The sequence below is a fragment of the Crinia signifera genome, chromosome 3 (assembly GCF_055691185.1).
Source record: "Crinia signifera chromosome 3, ASM5569118v1, whole genome shotgun sequence".
NCBI classification, from domain to species: domain Eukaryota; kingdom Metazoa; phylum Chordata; class Amphibia; order Anura; family Myobatrachidae; genus Crinia; species Crinia signifera.
This window is the reverse complement of record NC_139219.1, coordinates 83,086,220-83,099,652: the sequence shown is the minus strand read 5'-3', so window position 1 is coordinate 83,099,652 and position 13,433 is coordinate 83,086,220. Positions and strand designations below refer to the sequence as shown.

General features: G+C 42.5%; 1 protein-coding gene across 2 annotated transcripts in view; it reads left to right on the top strand.

Moving 5' to 3' along the window:
• The window catches only part of TTC27 (tetratricopeptide repeat domain 27), a 414,154-nt gene that overhangs the window by 307,025 nt on the left and 93,696 nt on the right, over positions 1 to 13,433 (top strand). For both annotated transcript variants that reach the window (XM_083176116.1, XM_083176115.1), the window contains exon 12: positions 13,098 to 13,193. In XM_083176116.1, the coding sequence (XP_083032242.1) occupies positions 13,098 to 13,193 (96 nt within the window). The remainder of the gene's footprint in view (positions 1 to 13,097; positions 13,194 to 13,433) is intronic.

The window sequence follows — 13,433 nt, the reverse complement described above, 5'->3', positions numbered from 1 at the left end:
TCATTCAGATCTAGGATGTGTTATGTTAGTGTTCCCTTAATTTTTTTGAAATTGGTAGTTTCAAATCCACTGCTCTTTATTAATGATTAATTAACTAATGACACAGGGGTATATAAGGAGTCCCAGGAAGACCATCATAAGAATCAGGTCCTGTGGAAGACATGGATACACAGAGTAGAGTTGGAGATATCTTTATGTTGTTTCATATTCCTTTTAACAAGTTTGTTTTTACTATTTTTTGGATTAAAAGGCTTGGATAAAAACTTTTTATATACATTTATATGTTGGCGTGGATCTGTATGACTGCATGATCTGAAAAATCAGCCAAATATACCACTATAAGAGGAGTGAGTGCCCGTACAAGTAAGCCTTTATATAAGATATTCCCACAAAGTATGTATATTCCACACAAGGTGAAATAAGTGTAAACAAAGAAACCTTCATGGTAACATTTTATATAAGCTTTTAAGTAAGCATATCACCACGTGGTGATCTGTAAAAAGTACAATCCACAAGTACTGTACACAATACATATAGGGGAACCCAAACCTTCTATTGGAATTGGTTATTGAGAATACTACACTAGATCTCCCCTTTCTCTCTTCCTCCGCATAACATATATGATCATCGTCGAGGGACAAAAGTGACACCAATATATACATATAAAGACTTTTGAAGAACACCTACCTTATTAACTCCTGTTGGTATAATTATTGGTGTGACAGGGAGGACTATCATCTTATCTTATTTTGTTTGGTATATATGTCACACTGTCCAATTTTGGTGGGACATCCCTGATTCACGGCCTTTGTACAGGTTTATGTACCACTTCCTGATTTCTCATGCACATGCCCAGTATTCAAAGTACTGTAATAGGTTTAGACAGGAGCTTAACCCTTTGAGTGCCTTTGAGATGTCTAAAATCTCCACTAAAAATGACAGCGTTGCTCACATTTGTTATATAAATTAAAATAAAAATGTTGTGTAAAAAAAGATTATATTTCCTTTATAATGTGAACATTACAGGTCATTTTGATGAATAAAATGTTTTCATGTCAATTTTGACACCTATTTTTACAAAATCACTTGGCACTCAAAGGGCTAAAACATTGTCTTGATGCTCTCTTTAGCTAGTGTTTATTATAAAATATATGCTTACACAGGGCAATCACCATAAAGTTTAAAAATGTTTCACTTGGCTTTCATCTGCCCCACATCTCAAATTAGAAATAGTCCTCTGAGGAGGCTACATACAAAGCAGAAACAATGTTATATATCACAGAAAGCAAAACTATTTTATAAGAGATACAATACAAAATGGTAGCTAGGATACAGTGAACCTCCCAAATCTGGTGGCTAGGGAAGAGCAGACCCCCTAAACCTGATGGCTAGTGAAGAGCAGACCTATCAAATCTGCTGGCTAGGTAAAAGAAGAGCTCCCAAATCTGGTGGCTAGGTAAGAGCAGAGCTCCCAAATCTGGTGGCTAGATAAGAGCAGAGCTCCCAAATCTGGTGGCTAGGTAAGAGCAGGGCTCCCAAATCTGGTGGCTAGGTAAAAGGAGAGCTCCCAAATCTGGTGGCTAGATAAAAGCAGAGCTCTCAAATCTGGTGGCTGGGCAAGAGCAGAGCTCCCAACTCTGGTGTCTGGGCAAGAGCAAAGCTCCCAAATCTGGTGGCTGGGCAAGAGCAGAGCTCCCAAATCTGGTGGCTAGGCAAGAGCAGAGCTCCCAAATCTGGTGGCTAGGCAAGAGCAGAGCTCCCAAATCTGGTGGCTAGGCAAGAGCAGAGCTCCCAAATCTGGTAGCTAGGCAAGAGCAGAGCTCCCAAATCTGGTGGCTAGGCAAGAGCAGAGCTCCCAAATCTGGTGGCTAGGCAAGAGCAGAGCTCCCAAATCTGGTGGCTAGGCAAGAGAAGAGCTTCCGAATCTGGTGGCTAGGCAAGAGAAGAGCTTCCGAATCTGGTGGCTAGGCAAGAGCAGAGCTCCCGAATCTGGTGGCTAGGCAAGAGCAGAGCTCCCGAATCTGGTGGCTAGGCAAGAGCAGAGCTCCCAAATCTGGTGGCTAGGCAAGAGCAGAGCTCTCAACTCTGGTAGCTAGGCAAGAGCAGAGCTCCCAAATCTGGTGGCTAGGCAAGAGCAGAGCTCCCAAATCTGGTGGCTAGGCAAGAGCAGAGCTCCCAAATCTGGTGGCTAGGCAAGAGAAGAGCTTCCGAATCTAGAAGCAAGGGAAGAGAAAACCTCTCAAATCTTGTATCGAAGGAAAAGAAAACCTTCCAGGTTTTCTTTTCTTTTAACTTTAGGCCTGATTCAGAGTTGATCGCTGATCAGCGAATTTGCAAATACCGTCCGATTATAAAATGACTGGGCAAGCATAGCATGGGCAAGCCTGATTAGCGACACATTGTGGATGAGTTGATTTTATATAGTATGGTGAGCGCAGCGAGCCACCGAGCCCGAAGCATATCGAGGGGACGCGTAAAACTAAGCAAATAGCTTAGTGGGCACCCAACTAACATATAAGTACCAATCATTTAATACTTCCTAAATTGAGTATTGATTTGTGAGTGGATAACAAATACTGATGCATTTGCTATTCTATTGAAAATGTACATGATAGGTTTTCTTTCTGTCTAGGCTACGGATATCTACTGGCAGTCATCTGCAATTTTACTGCTCCGCAATCAGGTCTGAATCAGGCCCTTTATTGGCAGCTAGTGGTAATGACACTATTACAGTTCACTTTGCACACAGTAGCATGAAAAAGAGAGGCAGGGTGGTCTGAGTAAGCTCCAAGAGTCCTGGAGATTCACAGGTTTGATAGCAGCAGCAACCTCTGTGATCCCTGACGCTCCTCCACTGGTTCATACAGTACTTGCATACTGCAAAAGCTGGTACAGCTGAACCAGATGTGCTCTGCCTAACAAGGATTGTTACCTAGTTATATGTTTGTATTGTGTTTAAATGCTGGTGGGGGGGGATTGTGAACGTGGCACCCAGAAGCGTAGGGGTGTACTAATATCAGGAGCAATCACAGGCTCCTCCTACTGTCCATCCCACGTTTGGCAATTGTGTCCAAAGAGGGGGATTGTCCTGCTATGATCGGAACCTTTGGCAGGTATGCTCATACACACCATTTCATAAGCACATATTGGATTTGTTTTGCTATTAGACATAATGATATAACGTAGATCTAACATTCTTCTTGCATATGAACAATGATACAGTAACAATAAAAATATTTTTTATATATATTCACAAATATATGCAAAGACAATGAAGAAAAGCACCCATCCGCTTCAGAGGTGAATTCACAATCAGCCAATCAGAAATGACCAGGTGGCTGCTGTCGCTATGATTAACACATATGCAAACACGCCATCTGAAATGCACAATTTTTATGGCTTTGATATGCATATCTGTGTCTGTTTTCGTTTACATGGACGGTATAATGGTTAGTATTACTGCCTCACAGCACTGAGGTCATGGGTTTGATTCTCACCATGGTTTTAACTTGTAGAGTTTGTATATTCTCCCCGTACTTATATGGGTTTCCTCTGGGTACTCTGGTTTCTTCCCACAATCCAAAAATATACTGGTATTTTAATTGGCTCCCAACAAAATTAACCCTAGAATGTCTGTGTGTGCTTGTACATGTGGTAGGGAATATAGATTGTAAGCTCCACTGGGGCAGGGACTGATGTGAATATTCAAATATTCTCTGTAAAGCGCTGCGGAATATGTGCGCTATATAAGAAACTGTTAATAAATACATTTACAGGAACCCATATATAATGACATACATACTCTCCCCTGCTCTGACTCGGGGTACAGTCGGCAGGTTGACAGTCAATAGGTCGACCACTATTGATCACATGAAAAAATCAACATAACTCAGATCAACATGGTCAAAAGCTCAATACATGCTCTAGGTCAACATGAAAAAGGCCACAATGAGTTTTTCCTTTTTTTTTTTTTTTTTTTTCATTCTCTACTATCCAAGTAGACATAAAGGGAGAATATAATAGTGCTCGAGGCATGGCGAGCATAGACACCAAAAAAAAGTGAAAAATGACAGTGACAGTTCTACCCTTTAGGCACAAGTGTGCAGTAAGTAGAACTACTGTGTTCTGTTTTTTTTTTCCTTCACCAGTGTTAAGCATGCTTTGTAATGCCATTAACCCCTTCCTGACAGAGCCAGTTTTTGCGTTCCTGACAGAGCCCTTTTTTTCAAATCTGACATGTCTCACTTAAGTGGGGATAACTTTTTTTTGCTTTTACTTATCCCAGTGGTTTTGAGATTGTTTTTTCGTGACACATTGTACTTCAAATTAGTGGTAAATTTGGGTCGATACAGTCTGTGTTTTTTTGTGAAAAATACCAAAATATCGTGAAAAAATGGAAAATTTAGCGATTTGCAAAATGTTAAATTTTCTGCTTGTGAGACAAATAATCTTACCACTCAAAATAGTGAATAACTAACATAGACCATATGTCTACTTTATGTTGACATCATTATTTCAACTTCCTTTTAATTTTTTGGGACACTAGGAGGCTTACAATATGAATAGCAAATTCTCAAATTTTCAAGAAAATTTCAAACACTGATTTTTTTAGGGACCAGTTCAGTTCTGATGTGACTTTGAGGGACTTGTATGTGAGACACCCCCATAAATGATGCCATTTCAAAAACTGCACCCCTCACAGTATTCAAAACAGCATTTTGGAAGTTTGTTAACCCTTTAGGTGTTTCACAGGAATTAAAACAAAGTGTAGGTGAAATTTCAAAATTTCTTTTTTTTTGCAGATTTGCAATTTTAATACATTTTTATAAGGAACACAGTACATTTTACTAGAGAAATGTGACTAAAAATTGATTCCCCCAATTCTTTTGTTTTCATAAATATCCTATATGTGGCCCTAGTGTGCACGGTGACCAAACCACAGGCTTCATAATAGAGGGAGCACCTACTTGATTTTGGAGCCTCCTTTTTATGAGATTATTTTTTAGGCACCATGTAGGTTTCAAGGCACCATAAGATGCTAAAAGTTAGGAACCCCCCCACAAGTGACCCCATTTTGCAAACTACACCCCTCAGGGAATTCATCTAGGGGTATAGTGTACATTTCAAACCCCCAGGGGTTTCACCAATTGTGGTACAACTGGGCAGTGAAAATGAAAAATTATTTTTTTTACACAAAAATGCAGTTCTGGCTCCAAATTTGTCATTTTCAGAAGGTATGAAGGAGACAAAGCACCCCAAAATCTGTGCCCCAATTTCTCCCGAGTACGGCAATGCCTCACATGTGACCAAAAAATACCAGTTGGGTGCATGGCAGGACTCAGAAGGGAAGGAGTGATTTTTGGATTTTGCAGCTCAGATTCTGGTGGAATTTTGGTGGGTGCTATGTCGCATTAGCAAGACCCCCCAAGCACCAATACAGTGGAACCCCCCCACAAGTGACCCCATTTTGCAAACTACACCCCTCAGGGAATTCATCTAGGGGTATAGTGTACATTTCAAACCCCCAGGGGTTTCACCAATTTTGATAGAAGTGGGCAGTGAAAATGAAAAATTACATTTTTTTACACAAAAATGCAGTTCTGGCTCAAAATTTTTCATTTTCAGAAGGTATGAAGGAGAAAAAGCACCCCAAAATCTGTGCCCCAATTTCTCCCGAGTACGGCAATGCCTCACATGTGACCAAAAAATACCAGTTGGGTGCATGGCAGGACTCAGAAGGGAAGGAGTGATTTTTGGATTTTGCAGCACAGATTCTGGTGGAATGAATGGTGGGTGCTATGTTGCACCAATACAGTGGAACCCCCCCACAAGTCACCCCATTTTGCAAAGTACACCCCTCAGGGAATTCATCTAGGGGTATAGTGTACATTTCAAACCCCCAGGGGTTTCACCAATTTTGATACAAGTGGGCAGTGAAAATGAAAAATTACATTTTTTTACACAAAAATGCAGTTCTGGCTCAAAATTTTTCATTTTCAGAAGGTATGAAGGAGAAAAAGCACCCCAAAATATGTGCCCCAATTTCTCCCGAGTACGGAAATGCCTCACGTGTGACCAAAAAATACCAGTTGGGTGCATGGCAGGACTCAGAACGGAAGGAGTGATTTTTGGATTTTGCGGCTCAGATTCTGGTGGAATTTTGGTGGGTGCTATGTCGCATTAGCAAGACCCCCCAAGCACCAATACAGTGGAACCCCCCCACAAGTCACCCCATTTTGAAAACTACACCCCTCAGGGAATTCATCTAGGGGTATAGTGTACATTTCAAACCCCCAGGGGTTTCACCAATTTTGATACAAGTGGGCAGTGAAAATGAAAAATTACATTTTTTACACAAAAATGCAGTTCTGGCTCGAAATTTTTCATTTTCAGAAGGTATGAAGGAGAAAAAGCACCCCAAAATCTGTGCCCCAATTTCTCCCGAGTACGGCAATGCCTCACATGTGACCAAAAAATACCAGTTGGGTGCATGGCAGGACTCAGAACGGAAGGAGTGATTTTTGGATTTTGCAGCTCAGATTCTGGTGGAATTTTGGTGGGTGCTATGTCGCATTAGCAAGACCCCCCAAGCACCAATACAGTGGAACCCCCCCACAAGTCACCCCATTTTGAAAACTACACCCCTCAGGGAATTCATCTAGGGGTATAGTGTACATTTCAAACCCCCAGGGGTTTCACCAATTTTGATACAAGTGGGCAGTGAAAATGAAAAATTACATTTTTTTACACAAAAATGCAGTTCTGGCTCAAAATTTTTCATTTTCAGAAGGTATGAAGGAGAAAAAGCACCCCAAAATCTGTGCCCCAATTTCTCCCGAGTACGGCAATGCCTCACATGTGACCAAAAAATACCAGTTGGGTGCATGGCAGGACTCAGAACGGAAGGAGTGATTTTTGGATTTTGCAGCACAGATTTTGGTGGAATGAATGGTGGGTGCTATGTTGCACCAATACAGTGGAACCCCCCCACAAGTCACCCCATTTTGCAAAGTACACCCCTCAGGGAATTCATCTAGGGGTATAGTGTACATTTCAAACCCCCAGGGGTTTCACCAATTTTGATACAAGTGGGCAGTGAAAATGAAAAATTACATTTTTTTACACAAAAATGCAGTTCTGGCTCAAAATTTTTCATTTTCAGAAGGTATGAAGGAGAAAAAGCACCCCAAAATCTGTGCCCCAATTTCTCCCGAGTACGGCAATGCCTCACATGTGACCAAAAAATACCAGTTGGGTGCATGGCAGGACTCAGAACGGAAGGAGTGATTTTTGGATTTTGCAGCACAGATTTTGGTGGAATGAATGGTGGGTGCTATGTTGCACCAATACAGTGGAACCCCCCCACAAGTCACCCCATTTTGCAAAGTACACCCCTCAGGGAATTCATCTAGGGGTATAGTGTACATTTCAAACCCCCAGGGGTTTCACCAATTTTGATACAAGTGGGCAGTGAAAATGAAAAATTACATTTTTTTACACAAAAATGCAGTTCTGGCTCAAAATTTTTCATTTTCAGAAGGTATGAAGGAGACAAAGCACCCCAAAATCTGTGCCCCAATTTCTCCCGAGTACGGCAATGCCTCACATGTGACCAAAAAATACCAGTTGGGTGCATGGCAGGACTCAGAAGGGAAGGAGTGATTTTTGGATTTTGCAGCTCAGATTCTGGTGGAATTTTGGTGGGTGCTATGTTGCATTAGCAAGACCCCCCAAGCACCAATACAGTGGAACCCCCCCACAAGTGACCCCATTTTGCAAACTACACCCCTCAGGGAATTCATCTAGGGGTATAGTGTACATTTCAAACCCCCAGGGGTTTCACCAATTTTGATACAAGTGGGCAGTGAACATGAAAAATTACATTTTTTACACAAAAATGCAGTTCTGGCTCAAAATTTTTCATTTTCAGAAGGTATGAAGGAGAAAAAGCACCCCAAAATCTGTGCCCCAATTTCTCCCGAGTACGGCAATGCCTCACATGTGACCAAAAAATACCAGTTGGGTGCATGGCAGGACTCAAAAGGGAAGGAGTGATTTTTGGATTTTGCAGCTCAGATTCTGGTGGAATTTTGGTGGGTGCTATGTCGCATTAGCAAGACCCCCCAAGCACCAATACAGTGGAACCCCCCCACAAGTGACCCCATTTTGCAAACTACACCCCTCAGGGAATTCATCTAGGGGTATAGTGTACATTTAAAACCCCCAGGGGTTTCACCAATTTTGATACAAGTGGGCAGTGAAAAAGAAAAATTACATTTTTTACACAAAAATGCAGTTCTGGCTCAAAATTTTTCATTTTCAGAAGGTATGAAGGAGAAAAAGCACCCCAAAATCTGTGCCCCAATTTCTCCCGAGTACGGCAATGCCTCACATGTGACCAAAAAATACCAGTTGGGTGCATGGCAGGACTCAGAAGGGAAGGAGTGATTTTTGGATTTTGCAGCACAGATTCTGGTGGAATGAATGGTGGGTGCTATGTTGCACCAATACAGTGGAACCCCCCCACAAGTCACCCCATTTTGCAAACTACACCCCTCAGGGAATTCATCTAGGGGTATAGTGTACATTTCAAACCCCCAGGGGTTTCACCAATTTTGATACAAGTGGGCAGTGAAAATGAAAAATTACATTTTTTTACACAAAAATGCAGTTCTGGCTCAAAATTTTTCATTTTCAGAAGGAATGAAGGAGACAAAGCACCCCAAAATCTGTGCCCCAATTTCTCCCGAGTACGGCAATGCCTCATGTGTGACCAAAAAGTGGCAGGACTCAGAAGGGAAGGAGTGATATTTGGATTTTGCAGCACAAATTCTGGTGGAATGATGGTGGGTGCTATGTCGCATTAGCAAGACCCCCAAAGCACCAATACAGTGGAACCCCCCCACAAGTGACCCCATTTTGCAAAGTACACCCCTCAGGGAATTCATCTAGGGGTATAGTGTACATTTCAAACCCCCAGGGGTTTCACCAATTTTGATACAAGTGGGCAGTGAACATGAAAAATTACATTTTTTTACACAAAAATGCAGTTCTGGCTCAAAATTTTTCATTTTCACAAGGAATGAAGGAGACAGAGCACCCCAAAATCTGTGCCCCAATTTCTCCCGAGTACGGCAATGCCTCACATGTGACCAAAAAATACCAGTTGGGTGCATGGCAGGACTCAGAAGGGAAGGAGTGATTTTTGGATTTTGCGGCTCAGATTCTGGTGGAATGAATGGTGGGTGCTATGTGGCATTAGCAAGACCCCCGAAGCACGGTGAAATTATGAACCTAATATTCCATAGATGTGTGGTATATTTTAAAACACTCCTTTATACATAGGCCGGGTTTGTCGGGGCAAGTGTCACACTGGAAAATAGTTTGCTTTCTTATTCCCTTTTTATAGCAAACTTTGCACCTTTTTTGTGTCCTGCCCTTTTTTCCAGTGGAGGGGATTTCATCAGGAAAATGCTGCCCTGGTACAATACGGGGGCCAGTACTAGAAGTACTGGGGCCCTCTGCCTGCTGGTTCCCAAATATTAGGCCCTTTATGACTTCCTCTTGAAAGTGCATAAATGTCCCCCTCTGGCCGGTAGAACGGAATAGCACGTAAGCGTTATACAGTGCCATCTGGATGATATACACGGCCACCTTCTTGTACCAGATTTTTGTTTTCCGCAGGGCACTGTACGGCTTCAGTACCTGATCTGAAAGATCCACTCCGCCCATGTACCTATTGTAATCCAGGATACAATTAGGTTTTGAGGTGTGGGTACTGGTACCTCGTACAGGGACGGAGGTGGTACTGTCTCCGTGAATTGTTGTCAGTATAAGGACATCCCTCTTGTCCTTATATTTGACCAACAACATATTTTCGGTGCATATTCCCCTGCTTTCACCCCTTCTCATTACTTGGGCAATGTGCGTTTTTGGGAGGCCTCTTTGGTTCTTGCGCACAGTACCGCAAGCTGCTGTACCTCTTGAACCAAGGGCCTTAAACAGGGGGATGCTGGTGTAAAAGTTATCCACATAGAGGTGATAACCTTTATCCAGGAAGGGGTGCACTAAATCCCAGACAATTTTCCCACTAACACCTACGAGGGAGGGGGGGCATTCTGGCGGTTGAATTCTTGAATCCTTCCCTTCATAAACCCTAAACCTGTGGGTGTACCCTGAGGTGCTTTCACACAGTTTATACATTTTTATGCCATACCTTGCCCTCTTACTGGGAAGGTACTGGCGGAATTTAACCCTTCCTTTAAAATGTATAAGGGACTCGTCGATACAAATAAATTTTTCTGGGATGTACACCTCTTCAAATTTGGCACTGAAATGATCAATGACCGGCCTGACTTTGAATAGCCGGTCAAAGGTGGGATCATCTCTGGGTGGGCACTGTGCATTATCGGTGTAATGTATAAATTTAAGAATTGTCTCAAATCGAGTCCGGGGCATGGCCATACGGTAAAATGGAGTACTGTACAGAACATCTGTACTCCAATATTGCCTAATTTCTGGCTTTTTTACTATGCCCATATGAAACACCAGACCCCAAAACGTCATCATCTCTACTGCATCTACAGGGGTCCACCTAGCAAATGATGACGTGGGGTTTTGAGCAATAAACTGCTGGGCATATAAATTAGTTTGGTCCACCATTAAATTTATAAAATCATCAGAGAAAAATAATTTGAAAAAGTCAATTTCTCTGAGACCTGTGGAATCAAATTGGATTCCTGGCATGGCCAAAAACTCAGGAACCTGGGGCTCAAAATTGTCTGGTGGTGGGGTCCATACGAGATCAATTATTGGGGGGGGGGGTCTCAGCTGATCTACGGGGGCGTCTTTGAGGGGGTCCCTCATCACCAGAGGAGGAAGAGGAGCTTAAGGCGAATCCTTCAAATTCCCCGCTTGCATCACTGGCTGTGTCAGAGTCAGAAGCAAGCAGGGCATATGCCTCCTCCGCTGAATACATTCTCCTGGATGACTGGGAGGACATTTGGGAGGACATTTGGGAGGACATTTGGGATGCCATTTTTATTTTTGTGTTACAGGTAGTGAAATGTTTCAACACGTGTATAGTGTAGGGGGGGGTACAAACTTTATTTCAACCCGGGGGGTATGTAGGTTGTAGTGTGTATGTAGTGTGCAGGAAAAAAAAATACTTTATACAAAAAAAAAAAATGGAGGGGTTAAAAAAAAAAAAAAATTGAAGGGGTTAAAAAAAAAAAATTGAAGGGGTTAAAAAAAAAATTGAAGGGGTTAAAAAAAAAAAAAAAAAAAGTCCTGCGCCAAAAATTGAGCACAGATGTTGGTCAGTAACGTCTGTCACTGAACAGCGCTCAAAAGGCAACAGGAATTTGATCAAAAAAAAAAATATATAGATCAACCCTCTGCCGAAAAAGATGATCTGTGATGTACGTCACTGATCAGCGCACAGCGGCCACAGGACACCCACAAAATCACAGTGTGTGTAAAAAAAAAATTAAAAAAAGACCCCACAGCACACACACAAAAAAAAAAGGTGATCAGTGATGCGACACTGATTACCAGTGAGGTGCAGCAGGTGCACAACCTTTGGTGCAACTGACAGGTATATATATAAAAAAAAAAAAACCTCTGTACCCCCAAAAAAGTTGCTGATCACCTCAGATATAGTGATCAGCACAAAAGGCGGGGGCAGCAGCCAAAAAATTTAGCACTCTCTATCACTCTCTGTCACTATCTCTCTCTATCTCTCTATCTCTCTATCTCTCACTATCTATCACTCTATGACACTGCAGCAGCAGCACTGACAGGTATATCTATATATAAAAAAAAACCTGCGCCCCCAAAAAGTTGCTGATCAGTTAATTTATACTGATCAGCACAAAAGGAGGGGGCAGCAGTCAGTTATATCAAAAATATATAGCACAATCTGTCACTATCTCTCTCTATCTCTCTCTCTCTATCTCTCTCTATCTCTCTATAACTATCACACTGCAGCAGCACAAAATATAGCACTCTGTCACTAGGCCTCTCTATCTATCTCTCTATCTCTCTCTCTCTATCTATAACTATATCACACTGCAGCAGCACAAAATATAGCACTCTCTGACACTATCTCTCTCTCTATCTCTCTCTATCTCTCTCTATCTCTCTATAACTCTCACACTGCAGCAGCACAAAATATAGCACTCTGTCACTAGGCCTCTCTATCTCTCTCTCTCTCTCTATCTCTCTCTCTCTATCTATAACTAGATCACACTGCAGCAGCACAAAATATAGCACTCTCTGACACTATCTCTCTCTCTATCTCTCTCTATCTCTCTCTATCTCTCTCTATCTCTCTCTATCTCTCTATCTATCTCTCTCTATCTATCTCTCTCTATCTAGCTAGTACACTGCAGCAGCACAATTTCACAGGAAGGCACAAGTAGTAACAGGATCCAGGAAGCAGTGATGAAGCAGCGATCAGGTAAGTATGGAGCAAGCTATGGAGCAAGGTTCTGGTCAGTATGGCGGCAGGGAGGTACGGTGACCGCACTGCACGCTATTCCAGACCGGAATGGCGTCTGCAGTGCAGTCACCGTTAGTTTAAATCCCCCTCCTTGGCTGTGATTGGTCCGTCGGTCCGACGAACCAATCACGGCCTTTGGGGGCGGGCGGAGTGCGGTGGGGTGACACCAGTGTCACCCTTACACCCCGCGGTGATTGGTGCTGTACTTTACAGCACCAATCACCTCTGATCCCGTGTCACCGGCGAACGTTATTCGCCGGTGACACAGGAAAACGCTGTAATTGGCTGTTCACACTGAACAGCCAATCACAGCGATCGCCGACGGGGGGGCGGCATCGCAGCCCCCCCGGGGCATGCACGGACATGTCTGCTGTCAGGGACAGCAGACATGTTGAAACTGTCACCGCGTCTATAGACGCGGTGACAGTTAAATGCCATGACGTACATTTACGCCATGTGTCGGTAAGTACTTCCCGACCATGACGTAAATGTACGTCAAATGTCGGGAAGGGGTTAAGTATCCTGCTTTACCTTTTTGTATATCAAACATATGTTAAAAAAGGCTCTAAGTGATTTCTATAAATGTTGTTTCTAGGCCCTAGCAGACCAGTTTGAAGATAAGAGCCCATCTGCTATTGAGCGAATGAAAGTTTTCTATTGCTCGGAAATGCCTCCAATCTGGAAAATACAAGTAAGTTGTTTATATAGTTTAAAAAGATGTTGAGTTCTGTTATCTAGATTTATGACATTTTGGGACACTTTCTCCTAATTGTCCAATTGCTCCCTTTTTGATGTTTTTTTTTGTTTTTTATCCCAGTGAGGCATCATCAACTATTGGTGTCACAGAAGGGTCAGTCCTTTGAGCCTATGCTGTATTCTCTGTACACTTGCTCCTTTCGACTCTGTATTGTTTTCAGTAGCATTAATATGC